The following is a 25,835-nucleotide window of genomic DNA, read 5'->3' as shown; positions in this document are numbered from 1 at the left end:
GCATCTGCGGGTGGTCCCTGCTTGCCGCCATGGTGCCTCCCAGTCTCAAGAGGCACCAGTCATTCATGTACCATGCTGCAGTTGGGTGGTATGGGCTGTGGCAGAGGGGGCGCTTTCACTGTGCCATACGGCTGCTGAGCAGTGGAGAGGTAGCAACAGCAGATGAGTCCTCCAACCCAAGCTGGGTCATTCTGCCCTCCTTCCCCCTGCACTGGAAAACTTTGCCAACCCCTGATATAGGCTGAATACAGACGTTCATTACTTGATAGCCTGCCCTTTTCCCTGCCTGGGAAGTGGGCAGGCTGTCAAGCAGTAGGTGGTAGCTGCTGAAAAACAGCTGCTGCCATAGACAGCCCCAGGAGGTTTCCTGCCTCGGGAGAACCCCCCTCCATCTCTCCAGTCAGCTGATCGGCAGTCTAGAAACCCTCCTGGCTTCCCCCTGCAAGAGAGTTGCCTCTTCCAGTCTGACCAAAGAAGTGGGGAGGGGAGGAAGACAGCATTCAGCAGCTGTAGTAAGCAGGGTGAATTTGATTTAAATAAAATTGCTTTAAAGCATGATTTAAATGACTGGTCAGAAAGCCTCAATTTAATCACTGTGTTCTACCAAAAATGCATTCTTTGTTTAATATCCTGTATTCATTTAACTTCTTGAAACTTTGCACTGTTAGAAAAAGCTAAGGGTTTGAGTGTGTGTACACAAACTTGCAGAGAAACGACAGGGATAATGGGTGAGTAATAATCAGGTCCGTTATCCCTCATCTCCGCATACTGCTGTTAACAAGGATGTTATCTCTGGAGACAAGAAACTCTCTCTTTGCCTGAAGAAAGGTGTTTGTGCCTGAAAGCTTGCAAAGAACAATTTTTCTGACTATTTAAATGGTCTAATAAAAGATATCACATTTACTCAAAGAACTTTGCCTGCCTATGATATCTGAAGACACGAATCCACAGTTTGAGAACTGAAACTGAGCGTTACAGAGGTGCTTAATGGGATCTTCTAGACTGAGCCCCACTGGCTAGAGTGGTTTTCTTTAATCTTTACTAATATATAGAGGAGCCTCTGGGAACCCCACAAGGTGGGGCCCCTAATATAATCCATGGCCTGTTGTGACCTATTTATAAAACTTCTAAAAAGTTTACATAAATATAATGTCTCAAATAGTATATAATTATGAGTTATAATCCATATTCCATGATGAGATCTTTGAACTTTAATATATCAGAAATTAAAACTATCTTTATATAGATTTTTTTAAAGCATGTAAAAAACAATAAATACAATTAAATAAAAAAATCTGATTTACATTTTAAAAAATCTGATTTTTTTTTTTTTAATCATTGATTTTTATCCACCCTGGTAGAAAGACTCTGGGAGCTGTGAAGTAGGGACCTGGCAGTCTGCCTTCCCTCATGCTGCTCTGGGCTGACCTGAGCAGTGTGGGGTGCGGTAGGGGCATTTTCTTAGAGCAGCAAAGCAGCCAGTCTCACCCTGCACTGCTCTAGGTCAGTTGGAGCCCATAGGTGGAAAGGGGGAAGTGGGACCGATGGGTGAAAGAGCCTGTATGTCTGCCCACCTGTGGTTTTTACTAGGAGAATGGTTATTCTCCCAGTAGAAACTGAATGTGTGAACCTGGCCCTAGAGAAACCTGGCAGAGAGGAAATAGCATGATTAATAAATGTATCTAGTTGAATGGTAAATACATTGCTAGAGCTTCTTCACTTTAGCAGCTAAAATTTGAAATTAGTATCACTGGAAATAATGACTTAGATGTATTTGCTGTTTCAAGTACCGAACAGAGAATAAAAAGCTGTATATGAAAATTGTATATTGCTGTTTATAAATATTTGAACATGTTCTGTACTTTAGAATGAGTGTCGCTAACACTTTCATGTTTTTGTTAATAGCTAAGAAAAAACTTGCCAACATATCTGAATTTTTGGAAGGCTGCTCCTTGTATCTTTAAATCTTCAAAAGCAGAAAATATTCCCAGTCTCACCAGTGAGATGGGGTGTGCTCCCCTTCAGACCTTAACAGAAGAAGAGCAAATGCTGAAAGAAACAGGTACCTATTTTTTTGCATTATTCAAACTCTTAAAAGGGAATGTTTTTTATCCAGATGTTAGTGAAAAGTTCAGTGTTAAAAATATTTGTAAAGTAATAGTTTTTTATTACACGTAGTTAAATTTGGAGATCATTGTGTTGATTTTTATTTAAAAATAAATAGAGAACTTGAGTTGAAATTTTGGTTAGGTCACAAGGGAATGAATTTGGTCTTATTTTGCTACTTTTTCTGTATTCTAAGCTAACAAAATATTCGTCTGTTCAGTCTGAACTGTAAACTGTTCCAGAACTTTGACCGAAACAAGGTTACCTAGTAGTGGCTGTGTTCAGATGTTACATTTCTAGCACTATGTATGGCCTTGTAGTGCCACAAATATTGCGCATTTCAATATGCCTTCGGCCTATAGCTTTACTAAAATGGTGCAAGTGCTTCAAAAATGGTAGAATCATTGCATAAATATTTCTAGATGAAAAAGAAACTTCTCTGTAGTGCTTGGTTTTATAGTGCCACATGTAATGTCTGAATAGTACACTGTCCCCCAGTGCTCACCCTTCCCCCCTGCCTTTGAGGGGCAGCAAGGGCTAGGGTGGACAGTTAATGAGTGCTGCATGGGTGCTCAGCTGTCATCAAGGCTGGGAAGCAGGGAGCTGAAATGCAACTTTTCTTTCCCCCTGCACTTGATGGCAAGGCCAACCAATCCCCTAGTGCCCTTTGACTGGAAAGCATGCAGCTGGAGGTCTTTGGGGCAACTTCATAGTGCTCCAGCCAGAGGGCTTCGCACATGTTGGCGTACATTTTTATAACACTTCAAAGTGCTGCAGCACATAACATTATAGACATGTATGCCTGAACATGGCCAGTGTCATGTCCTTCTAGAACAGAGGCTGGCAGTGTTTTCTGGCAGGGGGATCAGAATGACCCTGTTCACATTGGAGGGAGGAAGATGTTAGGACCCAGCTACTATTGCTTCTGCCCACCACTTTGCGAGGCAAAAGCCTCCCTCTGCCAGAGCCTGTGCTGCCTGACTGTAGTGGGGCATGGGCAGAGATTCCCCAGTGCTGGAGCCCCAGGCAGCTGACTGCTGTGCAGTGCAGGGAGAGTCCCCCCCTCATTCCCCAGCCAAATGCTGCCAAAGCAATGCTTTCACAGGCCAGGTCCAAAGGTGCTGTGGGCTGTAGTTGGTCCCCAGGCAATATGTTGCCACCTCCTGTTCTAGAGTCTTGAGTGCAGCTATGCTTTCATCTCTGAAAAATTGAGATATGAAGTTAACGTACATGCCATCCCCACAAGGCAACCTTATTTCGGCCTCTGGACCTAGCAATAGATGTTAAGTGTGGTGCGTAGACTGTAGTAGACTCCATACTGCTTAATGATGGTAACATGTAGTATTCACTTGCATCTACTTTACCAGAGAATGGATAAGAAAAGAGGAAAGAAAGGAAAACAGGCAAGCAAAGAGTGTAGAAGGTGCAAGATGGGTCAGGAAGGTTGGTTAGCGTTCATCTAGTGGTTTTATACCAGTTGGATCTGGTTATGGTTCACAATGAAGAGATGAATGTTTTGTTAGCCCAGAATAGCTGAATAGCCCCTCTGCAGATGAACTAAGATAAGCACTTGTTTAAAACTTGGCTTTTAAAACTAGGTAAAAAGTCCTTTTTCCTAGCTGGCTAGCCATCTGTTAATAGGCTTTTCAAGACTTTTGGACTTAGAGAATTTTAAGATTAATTTCTTTCAGATAGGAATAAGATTATTATTTCTTTAGCTGCATGCACATTTTATCATGTTTAATCATTTGCTTGATGTGCCTTATTAGTACTGTTCAGTCATTCATATCTGATTTGTATAATGTTTTATTTGCTATTAAAATTTTTTTTACATTTACTTTTTTGAGTATTTGATTTTTGTTGGGACTGGCTCCTTGAACCTTCCCTGGGTTCAGCTGTCCTCTGGGAGTCAAAAGATGCCATAAGTGTAGACATAGTGACAATAAGTATTTTGTGTTCCATGTGTGTAAATTCCAGCATATAGCTGCATATAATCCCATTTGACTTAACTGTGTTATACATTTCAACTGTTTTGAACAATGAGGGGATCAGTTGGGAGCAGATTGTCAGAAGTGATCACTGTGGGTGCTGACACGAGTGACATTGTGTCACGAGATCAGCCCCATGAAGGGCTCCACAGCTGTGCTCTTACAGAAGGGCACAGCTGCAGAGCCCTTTGAAAGGGCCCAATCCTATGACAATCTGAACCCTTTTTACAGGAGGGCTCAGATGAAGGTGCTCCAGAACTGAATGCCTCCATTAACTTGTGTCATCACGAGCTGGGAGCAGAATGCAGCCCAGCCCTGCTCCCAAATGGGAGAAGGGGAAGGGAGCAGAGGGAGGTCCATCTGGTATTTGCTCAGCCCAGCCTGGAGGGTAGGGCAGATGGATTGGAGGTTGCGGGGGAGAGGGGTACATTTGTGATTTCTAGGTGTGGGAGACAGAGAAAGAAGCCTGAGGGCAAAGATGGATGTAAGGCCTGTACTGCTGGGCAGAATTCATAGGAGACTCCAGTTAATAAACAGCAACCTTGAGTTTCTTTTCCTTATTTCTGTAGTTTTTGTTCAACCAAAATAGTACACACTAGCAAAGTATATAGCCACATTCCCTTAATACAGTTTAAGTCTATAATCTCTAAACAACAGCATAAAACCAGATCCCCAAAATTGCACTTTGTGTTCTGACTTGTGACAAGCAAAACTTTCATATGAGAATGACCCTGTCATAGATTTCATAGACATTAGGGATGGAAGGGACCTCGCAAGATCATCAGGTCCAGCCCCCTGCCCAAAGGGCAGGAAGTCAGCTGGGGTCAAAGGATCCTAGCAAGATAAGCATCCAAATGTTTCTTGAAAGTGTCCAGAGTAGGTGCTTGCACCACCTCTGGGGGGCGTCTATTCCAGGCCCTGGGGACTCAGACAGTAAAGAAGTTTTTCCTTATGTCCAACCTACAACGGTCTTCCAGGAGTTTGTGACCATTGGACCTTGTCTTCCCTTGGGGTGCCCTGGTGAACAGATGTCCTCCCAGTTTTTAAGCCTAAATAGGCTGTGCGTTATAACTTCAACTTGGGGAGTTGCTTCTTACTGAGACCATAAAAGTTATTGCTGGTAATTAACCAAGACATCCGTATTGTTTTTAGCATGCTGGCTCTTTCTGCTAAGGACATTGTGATGTTTATCTGTGGGATAGGGCTGTGCGAAATGTCTGTTTCATTTTGGTTTCGGATTCAGCATTTCAGAGGGACAGTGATTCATTTCAGTTTCAGATCACTGTCCCATTTCAATTCGGCCAAATCTATTTTGAAGTTTCAATGCTGTTTTGGTGTTTCAGCCATGGGCTATAATGGGGAATCACTAAAATGCCTATAATTTAGTCATTTCTTGGCTGATTCAGATGAAAATTGCAGGAATGGTAGCCCCTTCTGAGGGCATGAAGCCTGCCAAGTTTCAAGGAGACAGGTACAGAGTTTTTTGTGAAACTACACCTGAAACTGTTCAAAGCAAAACTCGTATCACTTGTCAGCAGCAGCAGCATGCTGTCATCCCACACACAGATCCCAGGACCCGCTGTGCCAGACTTGTCCCTGGGGGTGTGAGCCCCCGGATCTGCACGTGGGATGACAACATGCTGCCGCTGCCGGCTGGGGCCAGTGGCAGCACCCGAGTCTGCTCCGCACACCCTGCGCTGAGCACTGGAAAGACTGGTGCTGCCACTGGCCCCAGCCGGCAGAGGTAGCATGCCATCATCCCGCATGCCGATCTGGGGGCCTGCGCCCACCGGGAGGCTGTAATGCTGTGCCATACTCTTCCGGGGGGGGCACAGGCCCCTGGATCTGTGCACATGATGACAGCAGGCTGCCATCCCTCCCCCAGAGCACTGGGATTCGAAGGGACTCAGGGACAGATCTCAGACACTGGCTAGCTACAGATGTCAATCAGAGCAGTCCTTCCTCTCGTCTCTCTCCCCTCCCTCTTCGGAGTTTCTGCTTCCCCACAAGCCAGCCTCTGAAATGTTTTACATGGTTTCATTTCAGAGCTGTTTTGGAGCCTTCTGTTTCATTTCAGATTCGGTGTTTCGGGCACCAAAATGGGCCAAAACACCTCCGAAACGAAATGGGTGCTGAAATTTCGCACGGCCCTACTGTTGGACATCTTGCACTGAATGATGTGAATGCCCACCTGAAATACTTTGTTGCTGACTCAGATACTGCTTCTTAAAGTAGATGGCTAGAATGCTTGTATCTTTTTTTTCTTCATTACAGTGAAAAAATTTGCTCAAGAACGAATTGGCCCTTTTGTAAAAACAATGGATGCTGATGCAAAGATAGAAGAATCTGTACTTCAAGGATTGTTCAAACTAGGGGTCTGCACACTTTTATTTGATTTTAGTTCAATTCTGCTTTTATATTTGTACATTGATTAAATGTTGTCCTTTTCTGTTATCAAATCCAAATTTGTATTTAGTAAGAACATCTCTTTTTGAAAGACCATTCTCTGACAAATTTAAATGTCAGGCTTAATTCTGGCATTTGTATTGCAACAATTAAAAACAGTATAGTAGGATCAGTCAGAGTGATGCCTGCCATGTATATTGCCAGTTTTGTAACATACTATATTGCTATCTTGATTCTCATCAGGAGACTATTATCTGGTTAGTTTATTGTAGGTACTGTGATAGTAGATCTTGGGGAAAGATTTGGAGAGATTTTATATTCTCGGACCTATTTTAATTTCTAGGCATCTCCAAGTAATTGTATTTCCTGATACTGAAAGTATTCAAATGATCTTGTCAGCCTCACTTAGTGTCTGTAGGATCCTCCACACAATAGCTGTATTTACATTCTCTCGCTTAGCTGATGGGTATCGAACTTGGGACAGAGTGGGGAGGAACTGGATCTTCATTTTTTTCAACCATCCTGGTGGTAGAAGAATTGGCCAAGGTCGATGCAGCAGTAGCTCTTATACCTGAGCTCCAAAATACATTAATTAACAAATTACTTATTGTACATGGAACAGAAAAGCAAAAGAGGACCTACTTGCCTAGACTGGCTAAAGATATGGTGAGTTAAGTATTTTTCTAAATTATAATATACTTCAACAAGATTTTGTAATGTTAATGTCTTTTTAGGGAATTAAATGATCAAATGCAAGGGTGTCAAACTTACAGCCTACAGGGCTCATAAGCCAGGAATTTAGGGGAGGGACAAGTGGGGCAGGGCCTGCTGCTAAAATCTGGGCCATGGGGTCCTGTTGGAGGCACATGTTGGCAGCAGAGAGCAAGCAACAACTGCGTTAACTGTGCTACTACTGCATCTGGCCCGGGGCAGGGTGAATTTGACATTCCTGATTTACTGCGGTATAAGGCAACATCATATATTAGCATGGACATTTTTTAATATCATCATTCTTAGAGAGGTGGTTCCATAGTAGTCAGAAGTCAGACAGAAGGTAGGGCAGGGTGGCACCTTAGGGCTCCTATAGATGTGCACAGAGCCTGCTCTGATGAGCTGGAAATCTAGCATGATTAATGGAGTCTGCTGGAGCAGGGAAATTGGCACACCCCAGCAGCCTTCCGCGTCATGTGTATCAGCATCCCCGCACGTCTCCACGCTAAAAAAATGGCAACAGTGCACTTTGACATAAAACACGTACAATGAGCTTTAGTTTAAAGTGCCCCGCCGCCATTTCTTCAGTGTGGGGACGCTGAAACACGTGACGTGGGGGCAGTTTCAATTAGCAGGGCTCGCTAATTAAAGCACCCAGCGCTATGTCCCACAACACATGTAAAGATGCTCTTAAAGACTACCTGGTTCAGAGAAGCATGAGACTTCATATGGCATTGGTACACATAACAATCCAATTTAAAAGCAGTTAGACCTGAAGTAGATGGGCTTACAGACTTCCTAAATGGGTTTAAAGTTAATTGAAATGGTTCAAAAGTACAGGATATATATAAAATCCTTGTGCAACTTTAAACTTTAATAACTGGATATACACATGATAGAAGCAAACTGTAAATGGTGATTGAAAACATTAAGATTTTAGCATTGTGTAAGCTAGGCATAGGGTAAGGATCACAAATGCAATTCATGAAATCACTCAGCAGCAAAATGTTTTCTATGAGTAGGAAAATTGGATTGAACGATGTATCACAAAAGATGGCAGTTATGTTGAAGTCTAGACATTTGAGCTGTATTGTGTTAAAACTTGGTGAATTATTCTTTCAATTGTTGTGTATAGTTTGTTTCTGTCCTTTGTGCATCCAAAGTTATTAACGTTTAAATTTGCGCAAGGGCTTTATAAACATCCTATATACCTAAAATAGCAAGCACTATTTTGAACTGGTTCAGTGTTGTGTGGACACCAAGCATTCTGTGACAGAAGTATGGTTGGTCCTCCAGGCATCCCATACTGCATTGCTCCACCCTTCTTCCCCTCCCCACTCCCCACCCCAGCTGCATACCAGAGCAGTCCATTGCAGCACTTTACTGACTCCACCCCTGCTTTTTTTTCCCCTTCTGTTGATACTTTTTTATTGATGAGCATCCCTGCACTGCTTGTTTGTCAGTCACTACTTGACTGTGGCCTTTCATCATGTCCCACCCTAGCCTCTGGGAATCCAGAAGTGCAGCTCCAACCTCTCTCCTCCATCTCCCCAAATTAAGCAGCCACGCTGCAGACTTTGATCAATTGTAGGCTATTGAAGTTTATTGAACTCATATTTAGGAGAAAGGAAAGTCAAATATTGAGCACACCCCAAGCCACAGGTCACCCACACCTGGGCCCTCCAAAGCGTGGGTGCAAGTAATCACCACCACCCCCTTTATTCACCCACTCGAAGGCTGGGTGCTGGCTGCCATCCTTCAGTGTTGGAGCCAGGCATTTCACACACAACTGTGGATCAGTTTCCAGCCAGTGACATTTGGAAATGATCAATTGTTATATGTGTCCGCACCCTGCAGGCAGCAGCTTAGTTTGTTGGATGCTGTTGCCTATGAAAGCTTATGTCTTAACGTACATAAGAGTTGAACTGTTCTAAAATGTCACTGATTGGGAACTGGTTTACATTTGTTGTGGAACAGGGTGTGGACACAAGTAAGAAGCCTTCAGATTCAAGACGCAACTTAAAAAACTTACCGTTAGTGACTCTAATGCACACTCTGAATATCTGTAGCAATCAGTGTTCAAAATTCTGAGGTAGGTCCATGATTTTACTGCAAACTTCGTGTTATCTTCTGTTTAAAAGAAGTTTAATTTTTTTAAGAAACTTGAGCACTCTTGCTTTTAGGAAAGTATCTTGTATGGAGCTGAGACTGGAACATTTGTCCTAGTCTCAAAAATGTAGATGTCTAATCACTTGTTCAAGAGGCAGTCTCTTCTGTCTTCAGTGAATAGTAGCTGATTTGACAAATGTGACGGGGGGGAAAAAAAGTTCTTTACTGGAAGAAGTCAGTGGGTTCGTTCGACCTGGCTCTGCAGTGTCTGTATAGACTGGGCACTTCAGCAGGGCTTTTTGACTGTTTTACCAAAAGCTGATTCAATCAGTTATTAGATAAAAATACCAAAATCTTTCCTGCCCAGAGCAGAGGGGGCTGGACCCGATGATCTCATGAGCTCCCTTCCAGCCCTAAACTTCTGTGAATCTGTGTAAAAAGCTCCACTAAAGCTCCCAATCTATACAAATGTTAGGAGAGCTAGGTCCAACTAATGTGATGCCTCTTCTGGGCATGTGCGGGACTTGGCACAGGAGCATGCGAAGTTTAAAGTAAAACAACTCATTTCCCTCTCCTCCCAGCCAGTCCAGAGCCTGAGAAGGGGGCATGGCTCCTGGCGAGCCAAGTCCCGGTGCAGGCTTCTCCTCTCCCTCCTTCCACCCCTCTCCTCAGCCAGTCCCACGGCTGAGAAGGGGGTGTGGCTCCCAGCTCTCGGGGGCAGAGCCAAGCCCCCACTGCAGACTCCCCCTCCCTTCCCCAAGCTGGCAGCACCCAGCTGGGGGTCTGGTTCCCTCCTCCCCCCTCCCACTCCAACCAGCAGAACCCCACTGGGGATCTGGTGCTGGGCCTGAGAGGCAAGTTTCCCCCTCCCCACCTCACCCCCACCACTCAGAATGATATTGCTCTGGCTAGGGAGAAGAAGGGCAGGGCAGACCCTGCTTGTTGGAGCAGACAGCACAGCCCAGGGCTGCAAAGCATCCTGGGATGTTGGCGGACTGAGTTAACTTGAACCAGGAGGGGATCTGGGACAGAAGTTCCATAAACCAGTTTGACCTAAATCAGTTAAGTCTGATGTTACATCCAACCAGGTTTATCTTAAACCACTTTCGGCCATTTTGAAAATGGTTTATGTGCACTAAACTTCGGTTTTCTTACAGGTTTATCTGTAACCAGTTTCTGATCACTAAACTTAACCCTAGTGTTGTGAAATGTTTCCCTTGCCCTAGTGTCCTTAGTCCCAGTGTTATGAAATGTTTCTCTTGACTTATTAGGGTCTTTAAGTAACTGTATATTTTCCCTTGTATAAAAGTTAACTTTATCTAAATCAGTGGTTCTCAACTTTTTTAGACTCAAGGCACACCTCAGAAAATACCAGTTCTTAGTTTTCACTATTTTTTGACTTCACAAAAATAATAGACCAATTCTTCTGGTGTAGAGATCTCAAAAAGGCCACAACCAGTTAGAGTGTCCTTGACACTGTAGATTCCCCCTTGAAATCTCTGGGTTTATCTTGTGAATCATGTTTGTACACCTAACAGTGCTAATATTGTGTAGCACCTCGTGATGCCCTTGAAAGGATCTCAAAGCACCCTGGTTGACAATTACTGATCTAAGTGTATTAACATTAGCATGAGAAGAAAATGTACAGGCACCCCTGCTTAATGCTGTTTTGCTCAGCGCTGTTTTGCTATAACGCTCATCGTTATAACGCTCACGGTCACCACCTTGGGTCATTAAAAACACTTGTGGCTGCCATCTTGGTTCATCAAATACTTTTGGTTTCGCTTAACGCTTGTTTTGCTTAACGCTTAGGATTGCTAAGCAGGGGTTGCCTGTACCTGATTGCACTTAGCGCACTTAGCAAGTTTCATTATAACACTCACAGTTGCCATCTTGGGTCATGAAAAACACTTGTGGCTGCCATCTTGGGTCATCAGGTACTTTCAGGTTTGCTTAGCATTCCTTTCGCTTAACGCCTGGGTTTTCAGGAACCAATTAAGAGCACTAAGTGCGGGTTGCCTGTAGATTTTTAAAAAGCAGTAGTATTATAAAACACCTTCCAACATGCATACCTGGGATTCCTTCTGTGACAAATGTTATTTTTTCATACTTGTGTGCTGTAAAGTGTTTTATCCAAAATGATTTACTGATATGAAGGGTATTTAGAATACAAAGTATTAGGTCTGTTTTACAAATAGCTTAACTAGAAATATAGCGAGGTTACAAAGTATGCTAAAATGACAGAAAGAACCACTGTGGCAGAATAGGGAGGATGTCCCAGAGGTCATGACTTTGCTTCCTTCTTTTTACCTCTAGGTTATCCTCCCTTCATATCTGTAAACTTAACTTTGCCACTACCCACAACATGCACATTAAAAAGTAGTTTAAATATTTAACAAGATTGATTGCTTATGCCCACTTTGCTCTTAAACTTTGTTAATGTTTGTAATGCAAATATTTTACATAAAATCTATAATATAGTTTTCCTTTTAATCAACAGGTGGGCAGTTTCTGTCTTTCAGAGGCTGCATCTGGCAGTGATGCATTTTCTTTAAAGACTCGTGCTGAAAAGAAGGGAGATTATTACATTATCAATGGCTCAAAGATGTGGATTAGCTCTGCGGAGCAGGCTGGAATGTTTTACGTCATGGCAAATGTAGATCCTTCTTTAGTAAGTTGCTAAGGAATAGTTGTGGCTGTTTCTTGTGATAGTTGGTAATACCATGACACTGCTACTCATTTTGTGGTGTAAAGGTTAATATTCTTTGCCCCATGGCAGATAAACCTTTAAAAATTAGTTCTATTTCCTGAACAAAAATGGTGAACCTCACAAATAGTTTAACACACTGGTGTTATCCAGCCCTTGGGGCCAGAGAGGTTGAACACCACTGATTTAACACATTTCATCCTGCCTTTGACAAAACAAAAGCGTCAAAAAGTAAGCCCAGATTATGGCCACAATGGGCGCGTCTAGACATGCATTAATGTGCTTTGGTTAATGTGCATTAAATCTAGTACCCCCGTACTAGGAAAATGCACAATAGCCTATCTTAATGCACATTAACTAAAGAGCACTTTTTTAGCAATACTTTAATGCACATTAAAATGAGATAATGCACATGAAAGTACACATGTAGACATGCCTAAAAAGCATTGGTACAGTAAACTGTAGGGCAGGTAGCTCACGTAGCCTTTCTGAAAAGGTAGATGTGATGTTTCAGTCGTTTGTCATTTTGATTTTACAGCAAAAGTTAAAAAAAATCCCAATTTGCCTGTTTTGGAATGTGAATATATTTCTACAGGTTATTCTAGTGTTAGATTTAGTGTTTAAAATAACTTGTGTTCTTTTGTTCAAAATAGGTACCTTCTATGCCCATTGCTTGTGAGTATGATAACACTGCAGGGCTAAGGTTTGAAAACTGGGGATTTCTGCACATTAATGCAAGTACAGGATTACCACTCCAACCATTAAGAAACCTTAAAGTCAGAGAATAAAAGAAACAATACTAACTGTTGCTATCTTTTCACATTGAATTAACAATCATTTTAAAAATAGGAAGAGAGGGACTGCGGTCTGGAGTGTCAGCCACCAGTGATGAGGGGGAGCTGAAGTATGTTGGGTACTCTGCTATCCAGGCCCTCAGCTGGATATGCAGAATACTTTCAGCACCCACCAGATACTGCTGTTAGCTGAAAATCTCCAACTCTGCATCACTAGATCCACATGTTTGAAGCAGAATATTTGTGCAGAGAACATAACTTGCAAAACAAGAGTTATAGTTCCTACAGATAAATCTCCCTTCCCCACTCCTCCCCTCCTCTCCTGTCTTCAGTTTTTGTGTCCAGTATCAGAGCTGCTCAGGGTGGCTGGAACAGGGGGGAGGGTGTCATGCAGAATTGGGAGGGCGCATCCTCATAAAATCGCTCATTGCTTATAAAAAAATCTTTAGAGAATTTATCTGTGTTCAGTGAGCATATTTTAAAAGTTGTGTAACATGGTCAAATTTCAGCATTTTTTTGTCCCATGAGAACAGCCGGAAGCATTTCCTTGGCCCTTATTAAATTCTGTTTACAGCAGATATGTCTGAGAAAACAAAATAGTTGATAATGCCACATTTTGCATATTAATATAACATTCAAGAGGTTTAAATTGTGAGATGGGGAAATCAGTTAATCAAAAATTACTGATTAGATGCTTTGTTTTTATTTATTCTTTAGGGATATAGGGGAATTACATGCTTCATAGTAGATCGTGATACAGAGGGACTACGTGTAGGGAAGAAAGAGGATAAACTAGGACTCAGAGCATCTTCTACATGCCCAGTAACATTTGAAAATGTTAAGGTACAGTAAGTGTTCTAAAGCCTCTGATGGAAGTTTAGTGATTTTGAAGTGTGTTTTATATATGATAAAGTTAAAGGAAAGAAAGCTCAATAAGGGCTTGATTTTTCACGTGCTGAATCTTGTGCAGGTGCTGCAGCTCCCCAGCACTCCTGAGGATCATCTTACGTCAGTGTTAGAAGTTTCCACTAATGGGCCAATTTTGAATACTCTTTTCTCTCTCCCTTTTTATAATCCTGTGTGCTGGCAAGGGTTCTACAAAAGTGCTATGGGAATCAAATTCCCTTTTTTATATCGTTGCCTTCAGTTATAAGGTGTATTAAATAAAACATGGACCCTGATTCAGCTGTGAGCACTCCTAGCAGTTGCAGAACAGAAGAGAACAAGGAGTAATTGAGTGATTTTTATTCTTTAGGTTCCCGAGACCAGTATCCTGGGACAGCTTGGACAAGGCTATAAGTATGCAATCGGAATGTTAAATCAGGGCAGAATAGGTATTGCTGCGCAGGTGGGTAACCTGGTTTAATGTGATAGTTCTGTAGTTTGAATTGGGACTGAAACCTTTAAAACCTAAGAGATTGGAAAAGGTAAATGATAAAGAAAATTCTTTATGAAAACACTCTGTGTTGCCACCAGATGTCGCTCTTTCTTTATGTAAGGTGAAGCCTGATATTTGGCCTGGAGCGAGTGGGGGATGGAAGGGCTGCGCAGCCTCCGCTTCTCCAGACTCATGTCTCGCTGTACACGCTGAAGGTCTGGGTGACCTCTCATGCATACACCAGGATCCGAAAGGTTCAACGGTTGCCTACTACCTATGCTGAAATGTCAGTCAATGGCAGAATTCTGGCTCCATGAGAACCATAGTCCATTAAATAGCAATTATTCTCCAATGATAAACTTCCTAATTTTGAAACGTATCTAGAATGTTAGCTTACATTTGATGTATTGTTTCCAACAGCAACCTCAGCTCTTTAGCCAATGCTGAATATAACACTGTAAAAATAATTCTTAGCACCTGTCAAATTGATTCTAGGGATGCTGAGTGAAGTTTCATATTTGCTTTTCATCTTAATTAGGGTTTCACATCAGCTTGTTTTGAAGTAGTCCCAAAACAAGAAATGATACTTTGTAACAGAAATCCACTGAATCAGTGGTACTATACAACATTTTTGACAAAAATGTCAGCTGGCTTTTTTGATGATTTAAAGAAAAAATATCTTGTTATAAACCCAGTTCAAATACCAGGATTTCAGTTGATTTCAGTGGATGCAGAATCCAACTGTATAGGTTATGAAGCTTTTGAATTGCTTGCTTTATATTTAAAAAGTGTAATTCACAAGTATTTTGCTAAAGAAATAGATATGCCAACTTGGGTGTAGGGCACCTGTGCTTATAATTTTAAAGGTCGTTTATTTTCCTTTCCCTTTCCAAATTGCTGGTAGACAGCTCAGCTCCTAGGCTTTCTGTATAGTGAGGTAGAGCAATGCTACTTCAAGTCTGCTTTTCCATCATTTTTAAAGATCATCTATGATTAAACTTTGTCATATATGGCCTTAAAACTAGAGAACTGGGGCCCATTGTTCCCAGAGATATAAATAATATAGATGTTCTGGCAATAAACTACACTGCCTGGGTTTTACTCTAATTAATGTACCCTAATTAAAAGTTAAGGTCAGGTAGTTGTTATATCTTAGTTAATACTTTTTGACATCTTCAAATAAAGAGAAATGTGCTTGAATGAACAAGAACAGCAGTTTTAAAAACCCTGTAGTATTGAATTTAGTTTTGGAGTAGTAATAGTAAAAGGTAATGAACATCTTATAAAAATATGATTGTGGCTAAGAAAACAGTTTCAGATAGTTGTGATGTAAAGTAGACATACATGATGTTGTATATGCTAAAGTTTATATGATTTGTTTCTTTACAGCAATGCAATGGAATCCTGTAGTGTAGCATGTAGCTAATTAGGATTGCAATCAGATTTTTTATACTGCTTCTCCATATGTTGTTTGAGCTGTAATGCCATGAGGCAATGTCTAGGGAATTTGGGATAACCTAAGCTCTTCTGTATAGCTTTCTGATATGTATGCAGTCTCTCTCTTATGTTCTTGCTGCTGTGGCTTTTTTCCCTCATGCTGAGAAGTGGCATTTGCATTCAAGTTAACTACCTTGTCTTCCCAAGGATGTGTAAAGCATCCCACATTTATTTGGACACCATGTAAAAGCTGACTTTAGTTTGATCAAATAGCTGGTTATCATCATTTAGTAACTTGCCTTTACATATTATTCATCCATGTACTTTGTGCTGTTAAAGTTGTATGTAGTTCCAATTCTGAAATCATAACTATTCTTATTTATTTCATGTTTGGCTCCCTTTTAATCTGGTGTGGGAGGTTCTAGGCATTTTCTTGGTTGTGTGTTCCTTTTAGTTGCACTTTCCATCTTTGCTCCTGTTAGAAACAGCAGTAAGTCCAGCATGCAGAAAGGGCAGCTAGATAAGAATGAAAGAAACTAGGTTCCTAATTCCTCACTTATCCACTGCATGATACTCCCTCTTTTTAGAAGTGGACCTTCAAAAGGTCACTAATTCCTTGTGGGATCTTTTCTTCAAGCTAATTTTTGTAATGAAACATGCTTCCTGGGTTTTTATATTTTTTTCAGACCTAGACCAGCCTATGAGAAGCTGGGACAGATACAAACGCTGTTTTCAAAAGTGGTTCTTCATAGATGTCTGTGTTTTATTTTCCCACCAAACTAACCAACAGTTAGTTTGAACTGGAGTTCAAAATGCCACCTGTACCAGTTAGGTTCTGCTCTTGATGCATGTATAACTCCTTGTAACTTAACATAAATGGAAGATTATGATCTGATACTGAAGAAAAACTCTGCACTATCCCTCTGGCATTCAGTCCTGAGTCATTAGGTAGAGATAAGAGTTTAAATGGTTTCACTTAACATGTTAGATATTTGAGACAGCATGTTCAGGGCCTCAAAGGCTCAAGAAACTGGCATGGCAAAAAACCTTTCATTTTTAGGCCCCTGGTTAATCATATTTTATCGTGTGATTAATGTGTTAATCATACAATAAATGGCAACATGCCACACATGCAAAATATTTAAGATGCAATAAAATGCCAAACCATCCCTAAATATTCCATGAAATGTGGAACATCTTTGTGGCTGCTTTATATCACTCTTAATTTTGAACACGTGGCATGTAGGTTTCTAGGTATAGTGTGTGCAGTCTAGCTGCATGTGCACCCTTTGAATATGCCAGCTACTGGGGAGCTAACATTTTCAAAGGGCAGTGGTGTTTCAGTGGTTTCAATAGTTTTGGGCCCAGAAAGTCCAAATGGGTGAGCATCTCCCCAGTGTTGGGCTCGTACTGCCCCAGGACCTTAAGAAAAGCAGATGCAGAGTCTGGCTTGGAGGAACTGGTTTCTAGTGCTGGGCAACACAGCTTGCCTTTCATATTCCTGGCAGATTGGAGCCTGCCTCAGGGACCATGTTCCAAGGGCAGGGTTCCTACACTGGCAGTCGCATGGTTGGGATCGGAGGAATTTTGTCCCCGGTCCTAGAAATCATGCATCCTACCATGCATGTCTGGCATTGCAGGATGCACAATTTTGGGGATCAGGCATAAAAGATCTCAGTCATACAATTATATTAGCATCTGCCGTGATCCTAACCACTGATTTTAGCCCAGTTCACCTGGCTAATTCAAAGTTTGCATTCTGTTTGCTGGTCTATATGAAATGAGCTGAACTCTTTACATCGCAACTGGCTCCCCTTTTTTTGCAGTGGATGACTTGCATGTTACTTGATTATACTAAACTTGATTGTTACTAAACTTCTTGATTATAATTTACAATTTCTTAGAGTAGTATGTATATTTATTTACTGCTTAACATACAGTAATTTTACTGTTTAAAAGTGATTGTGTTCTAAGATCCTTGAAGCCCCTGAATTTTGCACAAAATTCACTACGTTTTTACTGATACCGCGCCTTGATTTACAGGGTTTCATTGTACATGCAGATGGTTATATAATAGGCTAGTTCCTTAAGAAGACTTTTTATCATTATTCACCTAGACAGGAATTCTAACTGTAGTAAAACTTAGGCTCACAAAATTCTGAGCTGATATGTCATTGTATTTTCTGTTTCCATCATCTTTAGTTTCATTGTTCCTTGTGCTGCACACAGCATATTTCTTTTTTTCTGAAGAAGAAAACAAAGCTTATCTCCTTGAATGCCAAAATTTTTTTTAAAAGTGCACCATCTGTCCAGAAAAAGAATTACTGTAATGATTCCCTCCACTGGGTACATTAAATATACAAATTATTTACTCAGTATAATCTTTGTTTTTCTGTTTATTCACAGATGTTGGGGTTGGCACAGGGATGTTTTGACCAAACTATTCCATATACGAAGGAAAGAGTCCAGTTTGGGAAAAGCATATTTGATTTCCAGGTACATATGAATGTATATATTAAAAGTGATCTATTTTAATAACCAAGTAGTAATTATCCCAATAGAGGATGTCAGCAATAAATAATATAATTACATAACTGTAGTGCTTTCTGGCTGTATAAGACTTCTCCTCAAAGTCTATAAATTGCAGATTCAGAAAAATTTCAGGAGATTCGTAGTTTGGTATGTAAGATAGACAGATCTAATGATATATCTGGTTTTGCAGATATTTTGTACGCCAAGCAACACTTTAGTTTAATCTGATACTATTGTTTACAATAAAAAGAATAAAGTATGTGCCCTGCCTTTAAAATAATACACTAGAACTAGTGTCATTTTTTTGTCCTTGCTGTAAATTTGTTTACATCTTTAGGCCATATTATCCACAGGGTAGGGAAAGATATTTTCTCTCTAGACACTGAAAATACTAAAAAAGATAAGGAGAAACTGAAGAAAGTTCAATGATGATAGTCTGTGCTTTATACAAAGACACTTAGTTCTCTTGAAATCCGTATCTTAAAATGAAACAAGATTATCTAATTTGTTGCAAAAATGATGTATAGGTTAATAAGGAAGATGTATAATTGAAATTACTATAGTGATTTTCTTGTTCAAAGGAAAGTAGGTCTCTGAAGGGAAGGAACATTAGTACTACAGATACTTTATAAAAAATTTAGGAAGCACCCAGAGATTGCTAGGAAATTAGTAGAAATGGGTCCCTTGAAAGGAAATGAATTTTATAATTGCCGTGTAATTTTGTTATTTTGACCTTTACATATTTTTGCAAATTTTAGGGAGCACAATAGTGTTAATGTTGGGTGAGTAATAATGTGTTTAGAAAGATTTCAGGTTATTGGGCAGTAAGCTGGATCCTTTAAATGTTCATTGCCAAGCAACTTAATTTTGGTTTTCTTTTTTTTAAAGAAAGCACAATATAATTGTAATGTGTAATTGGACTGATAAATCATACTTTTGACCTTAACGCTTTTGTTAAATTACTTTCTTTCTCTTTTTTTCAAGTTATGACCAAAAGTGAGAATGTGCTGCACAGGGTAGTAGCTCAGTTCTGACTAATTTTAAGAAGATCGTGAAAGTGTGGCTTCTCCTCTGCAGACTGCATTCTTCAATAGGTTGCCAGAAGAGGTGTATACTTGGGTGGGATATTGAGGATAGGCTTTTATCTTGCCTTAAATTTTAATGTCTTAGACTGGCTTATGGATGTAGACATTTTTCTCTCCCCACCCCTTGCTTTCCCTGTTCTTCTCTATACCCGTCATATCTCCTTGTGCTCTCTTGTTCTCTCATCCTTCCATAAGCACCATTCTCCTTCTGCCACCTTCAAAGCTCTCCATGCTAGAAGGGATAGTATAGCTACTGCTACTCAATACACTGGCATTGCATTTTACCACATTTAACCTGTCAGAGGAGAAGAAAGGAGAGAGATACCTTTCCCCTCTGAGATGTAAATGGATCCCTCCCAAACTAAACGAACAACTCCTGTTGTCTTCTACCAGACAGCGTCTGGATGAATAATAGGTCTATTTTATATTTCAAACATTTTTTAATAGTTGTAAGCTTGATAGGGCATATACACATGAGAACAACTAAGTAAAGCATGGCCCACTGTTGGTACAGGTAATCAAAGAGAAGGAAATGAAAACAAGGGGAAAACAAAACTTTGCAATTTGCCTTTAGAAGGCACAGACCACACTATGCAGCACAATTCCTTACATTCCTCACCTGGTCAAATGTATGTGGTATCAGTACATGAGCTTTCCGCAGCCTGATCTGGGAAAAAAGAACTCCAGTGAGCACCAAATAACTTAAGCTGTCTTCAGCTGGGGAGTGTAGATTTGAGTCTTTTGAAAAGCAAAATAAGTAATTTTTTGCCAGAAGCTGGTATTGGATTGAAACTTGAGTTATCTACAAATAGCATGTTGAATGTTTCTTTGATAAGTTCCGTCTAATTTGGGAGACGGGTTATTACAGGGAATGCAACATCAGATAGCTCAAGTGGCCACTCAACTGGAAGCTGCCAGGTTGCTGACTTACAATGCCACCCGACTTGCAGAAACTGGAAAGCCATTCATAAAAGAGGCAAGCATGGCCAAATACTACACTGCAGAGGTAACTCTTTTTTTTTTATTGAGGAAGTGCTCTTCACTTTGTTTTAAACATTGATTGATTACTGAATGCATTTCTTTTCTAAATTACTTGCTTTTAAAATCTGTGAATGTGTTCTCCTTGTTTCTAGCTTGCAGTTTTCAGAGTGATGAGGAAGAGAACAACTGAATGAAAAAGCAACATGAACTCCCTAAATAAGCTATCAAAAACCCAAACAGCAGCACTTAAAAAACAAGTGCATTGTAATGGTCAAGTTCAAGGGTTTGCAGTCTATTGCCCATGGATACGCGAGATCCAGCCTGCAGATGTGGGGCTTTGGAGGCACTGGGCTTTGACGGTTGGTGTTCACTCTGTACTGCCGCAACAACAACCGCTGGCTGCACCAATTTCACCCACCCATTTCTGACCCAGGGTTAGTTGTTTTGGCCCACATTTGGAAAAGGTTGCTTATTCAAGTTGGTTATACCAATATTCACATACCAAGAAGGAAAATACCATTACCACAGGTTTATTAATCACTGTGGTGATATGAGATGGTGGAATTTAATTTGAGGTCATAAAGGCATCTCTTGCACTTCTCCCAGTCAGAACAAGAATGCCAGAATAAGATCTAAAAATGCCTGCAGGCAAATGCAGAATCACTTCGTTTTCACGCTAATTACTGTTTTGACTACACGAAAAGTATCTTACCTGAGAGGTAATAGGAAAGTACAGCTATTAAACATAACTGTGACTTCTTGATGTTATGGAGACTGAGAAATGAAAATGATCTTTATGTTCAAGCACAAATAACATTCTTGTAAGTAACACTTCCGTAATGTATATGGGATACAGGTCAGAAATACTAATCTTTCCTTTTCCCTCCAGTTGTTCTCATTACTGCTTTATTTCTGAAAACAGATACAAAGCTGAAATTTACTCCCGTCTTGACAAAGGTGTATTATTAAATGGTAATTGTGAAATTCATTTTGTATAGGTTGCAACATTGACAACTAGTAAATGTATTGAATGGATGGGTGGAGCAGGATTCACAAAAGATTATCCAGTTGAAAAGTATTACCGAGACTGCAAGATTGGTAAGTAGAAATTTCTTCCTGAATGCATAAAACAGAATTTAAGATGGTTTTGTTTATAGATTTAGGTTTGAATGAGATGATAGCAACTTGACAAAGATTGCTGTCCTTTTAGCTTAATACAGTCACTCAGGTCTGACTGTGATAAGGGTCATACAAGGAAGATGCAAGTCAGTCCATCCTATTTAATTCAATGTAAATATGGATAACCACTTCACCTTGTTTAATGAGAACATTATTAAGATTCAAAAGAATCAAAGGTACCATTTTTGCAATTGGGTGAAGTTGGCAAGTTAGGAGGCTAAGGCCATGTTCAAGTTGCAAGCCTACTATACCCAACATCAGTGCACCCTCTTTCACACTGTACTGCTGCCCATGGGCTCCCTGCTGCACTAAAATGAAGTGTAGCTGCCTCCATGCTGCACTAATTAGCACTGCTGAGTGACAGTGCTAGCTAACCTACCCCATGCTAATTAGCCTCCAACAGTGCTATACAGATGTAGTTATATTCCCCATACTTCAGGAGAGAGAATTTGTCGAGCAATTCTGAGCATTTGGGGGTACTGCTGCTGGGTATAGTCTAGATATGACCTAAGTTTGCATTTTCAATATAACTTCTCTTTTTGAAAGTCTAAGAAGATTTTTGATTTAGTCATTGCTTTCAAGTTTGCTCTTTGGTTTTTAATTTTAATTGTTGATATTTTATATTTTTATTTGAAACATGAGATTTGAAATTCAGGAAAATGCCTTACCCTCAATAATAGCTACATGCTTCATGGTTGTAATCAACAGTGAAATATTTTAATAGTTTATGTGAATGACACATTTTTGTACATACAGATGCACCTCCACCCCCCAAATTTAGCTGCTGGAAATTGCAGTGCACATTATAAGTGAGGAAATATGGTAATAGTAGTTTCTGCCTCAGCAGGAATGGGGGTGTAACACTGGCTGCAGACATTTTCTTTTTTCTCCAGCATGCTGAAAAAGCTACTACTCAGTTACTAACTGTTCCTTACCAGTATTTTCAAAGGAGAATCTCTCTTTCTTCATTTTAGCTCTCAAATACAAAGTGCATATATTATTCAGGGGTGTGCTGTACACAAGAAAATACAGTATTAGCTCAGATTCTGGCTACTGTATACTAAATCCTTTGCTTTACAATTATAGAGCTCTAATTGGGTCATTAAAGCAAGATCTTAAACCACTGTTAATTTGCTAACTTGAGTTTTATGTCCTTTGATTTGTTTCAGGCACAATATATGAAGGGACTTCGAATATCCAGTTGAGCACCATCGCAAAGTGTATAGCTAAAGAATACTGAAAACCCCAAGGAGCTCTTGATTATTCTAGGGCTGATTTCACTGAAAATTGGAATCAGCATGTCTCAGTGGTGAAATGGTACATTCATTTCCAAATTGTGGGTTAAAAATGCCTGATCATTGAATTTACTTCCTAAGATGCTTCTAAAATAATGAAATCATATAAATGATTGGACTGTTTCAGATTCAAGAAGCATGTCTTGGGTCTGGCAAAAATAAATGAACAATGAAACAAGAGGCCAAATCTTTGGCTTACTTTCACAGTACAAATGGCACTTACCATGATCTCAACAAGGCAACTGATGATTTTCCCCCAGCACAGAAGAATTATGGTTTGATATAAAAATTGTTGGTTGCCACCTGCTTTCCTTCAGTGGCATGGGACAGGGGAAATGACAAGTACACAGACATGGGAGGATACAGCTGAGGAGTTCGGCACTCCTTCCTGTTTGTTTGGTGGAGCATTTTGTCTGGGACTGCTGCAATTGGGGTAATTCTGAGAGCAGCCCTTAGCTTGCTCTGAATTGTATCTGGGCAGCTTGGCCCCTGCCAGGCCTACTTGGGAATATTGAAAGGTGATTAATAGCCACCTGCTAGCCTATCCTCTTCTTAGCTATTAAGGATTTTAATCTAAGAGGCTATTTATATCTCCCTCTTTTAAAAGTTAAAAGTTAAAATCTTTGTAAAATGTGTTAAAGAATCATTCATTTATATAATGAACAGATTAAGTGAAATTTTGCAGAACTATTAGGGCTTTTTGCAAAGGACAGAGAGATAAGGTAGTTAATAGGAAAGCTGTAGGAATACTTATCACTTATGAACCCTTCTATGTTCCATGCTCAGAATTAATGTTTCCCAAACATTAATTCTTATAACCTTCCTGAAGGAAGGTGCTATCAGTTTCCAGATGGGGGAGACTCGCTTGTAGAAATTGAAGTAGCTCAGCCAACAGGGATGTTTGTATCTCTTATGTCTCAATGATACAAAGGCTGAAAAGCCTGAATCACGATTTTTCTCCTGTTTGTTGTGTAGCAACATTCAGGTTCCTGGTTAGTATACCCTGATGGGCCTTTTCCCCTCAGAAGTTTCTTCGATGATCAGAGAACTAGTAAATGTAGATCTCACAAGAACTGAGAAGTTGAGAACTGAGCAACTGAGAGTGATTGAGAACTGCTTACCAGTTTAATGGAAGATAAGCCTTTGTTTAAAATTCAGAATTGAAATGAAGTTTGAGAGTCCTCCCATTGTCTTCCAGCAAAAACAGAGCAGGGCAGATTTAGCCTTCTTGGTACCCATTTTACAGTATATAAAGAAATAAAAAATGCACAGTGCCATTTTTATTTTTAAAAAATTTTAGAGGTCTCTTTTTTTAATTTTTTTTTTTACTTTTGCTAAGGCAGAAAGGGGGGTTGCAGCAGCGATTTTAAAATTTGATACTTCCTTAGTGCCAATCATGTGCTTCTGCTGTGTAGTATTCCTCCCTCTATGATTGCGTCTCTTCCTACTTGCCAACAAATGCTTAATAAATCAGGGTGACACTTGTCCCATTGCTGAACAGTATGAGCAGCTCAGTATTATTTGATCAGTGATTTTGGACTGTCTGTAGGTTCATTTTCAGATGAATTCAAAGAAAGTTCAATCAGAATTAAGCCTCATATTCAGTGTACCAATTATCTTGATTTACTGCACTTCAGCTAGCTCAAACGAGACTAGCCACATTGCAAATCACTTGAGCTAGATAGAATGATTTGAAAAGCAGCTGAGGAGCTGTTCCAACTTGTGCTCTAGTCTCCAATTACATCCCCAGCCTTTCACTAGTTTAAGTCAGCAGCATTCAAGCTTTAGCCTGTACCCCCTGACTAGGGACAGAAATTACACACAAACCAGTTTAAGTGATCAGAAACTGGTTTAAACCTATAACAACAGAAGTTCAGTTTATATAAACCAGTTTCAAAATGGCTGAAACTGGTATAAGATAAACCTGGTTGAGTGTAGTATCAGACTTAATTGATTTAGGTCAAACCAATTTATGAAACTTCTGTCCCTGACCCCTTCCTGATTCAAGTTAAATCAGAGTCCCCCAGCATCCCAACATGCTTTTCAGCCCTGGGCTGTACTGTCTGCTCGAGAGAGCAGGACTGGCCCTGCCCCTCTAGCTGGCCACTGGCCTCATTGGCTGGCTTACTGCTCCCCGACACCCCAGGCAAAGCCTGGCAGGCTGCTCTGAATTCCATTTTGCCATTAACACTAGAGAATAGTCTCAGCATTAAAATGCTCCTGATGCTGCCCTGTGCCAGAGGCTCCTATGAGTGTCGTGGAGTTGGCTTTTATGCCTGTCAACAAAGTCTGCTATTTTGGGACTGGAACTCAGAACTGCATTTTACCCCGTTAAGCTGTTGTAAAGTGCTCCTGTGGATTCCCCTTTTGTGCCTTTAGCCAGCCCATGCAAACAATTGCAATGAAACTGCATCTTTAGGAACAAAATGCTATCTTTGGCTTTCTTGAACGGGAAAACACAAATATTGAGATTGCATACAAATATAGCATTGGAATCTTGCATCTGCTTTATATTCTCTTAACCTCTCATTTTAAATCGTGCCTCAGAACTACACATTTTGTAAATTTAACTGGGATGTAAATAAAAAAGTGTTGGTCATGCCTTTGTGCACTTTTATTCTGATTCGTCTTAAAGCTCTGAGGTAAGTATCAATTAAGGAACGCATTACATTGACAGTATTCAATGGCAGTATTTTATGTGATGTCTTCTGTAGTCCAGTTTTTTCTTTCATATTTTTCTTGTTTTGTATCAAGATGATATGCTGCTTCTGTAAAATTACTTGTTGTACTTAAGAAAATTAAAAAGAAATGTTTGTTTTTATAGGAAAGTTGTATGAAATATAAAACAGATGACTATGGTTTTTTTAAAAGAAACTCATTTTTTGATATATAGATGGAGGCTATAACGTGAACAAATAATGATGAACATGCGGTATTTATAGGATACTAGCCAATTGCCCGACAAGAATGATGGGGGTGGGGTCAGAGGCCTGTGTCTGGCCCCCGACACCCCCTCCGCCCTTCAGGTCTATCCCTGCTCCCCTGTCTGCCTCCCCACCTCCCCCCGCCAGAGTCCTGCAGAGGTCCATGATTGTGTTAGGTTTGGCTACCAATTGTCTTGAGTTAG

General features: G+C 40.4%; 1 protein-coding gene across 3 annotated transcripts in view; it reads left to right on the top strand.

Annotated features, from left to right (window-relative positions):
- Positions 1–25,309, top strand: part of ACADSB (acyl-CoA dehydrogenase short/branched chain) — a 44,003-nt gene extending 18,694 nt beyond the window's left edge. For 2 of the 3 annotated variants that reach the window (XM_090058761.1, XM_090058762.1), the window contains 10 exons: positions 1,906–2,062; positions 6,369–6,469; positions 6,960–7,166; positions 11,821–11,991; positions 13,539–13,664; positions 14,077–14,169; positions 18,043–18,132; positions 20,122–20,259; positions 21,233–21,332; positions 22,583–25,309. In XM_090058761.1, coding sequence (XP_089914887.1) covers positions 1,906–2,062; positions 6,369–6,469; positions 6,960–7,166; positions 11,821–11,991; positions 13,539–13,664; positions 14,077–14,169; positions 18,043–18,132; positions 20,122–20,259; positions 21,233–21,332; positions 22,583–22,653 — 1,254 coding nt within the window. In that variant the 3' untranslated portion in view covers positions 22,654–25,309. The remainder of the gene's footprint in view (positions 1–1,905; positions 2,063–6,368; positions 6,470–6,959; positions 7,167–11,820; positions 11,992–13,538; positions 13,665–14,076; positions 14,170–18,042; positions 18,133–20,121; positions 20,260–21,232; positions 21,333–22,582) is intronic. The other variant, XM_090058764.1, reaches the window with a different exon arrangement.
- The last annotated feature ends 526 nt before the right edge of the window (positions 25,310–25,835 follow it).

This window comes from Crocodylus siamensis, chromosome 7 (genome assembly GCF_052110815.1).
Source record: "Crocodylus siamensis isolate JL-2025a chromosome 7, ASM5211081v1, whole genome shotgun sequence".
In the NCBI taxonomy this organism is placed as follows: Eukaryota; Metazoa; Chordata; order Crocodylia; family Crocodylidae; genus Crocodylus; species Crocodylus siamensis.
The sequence above is the reverse complement of the archived record's forward strand: the minus strand, read 5'-3'. Positions and strand labels throughout refer to the sequence as shown.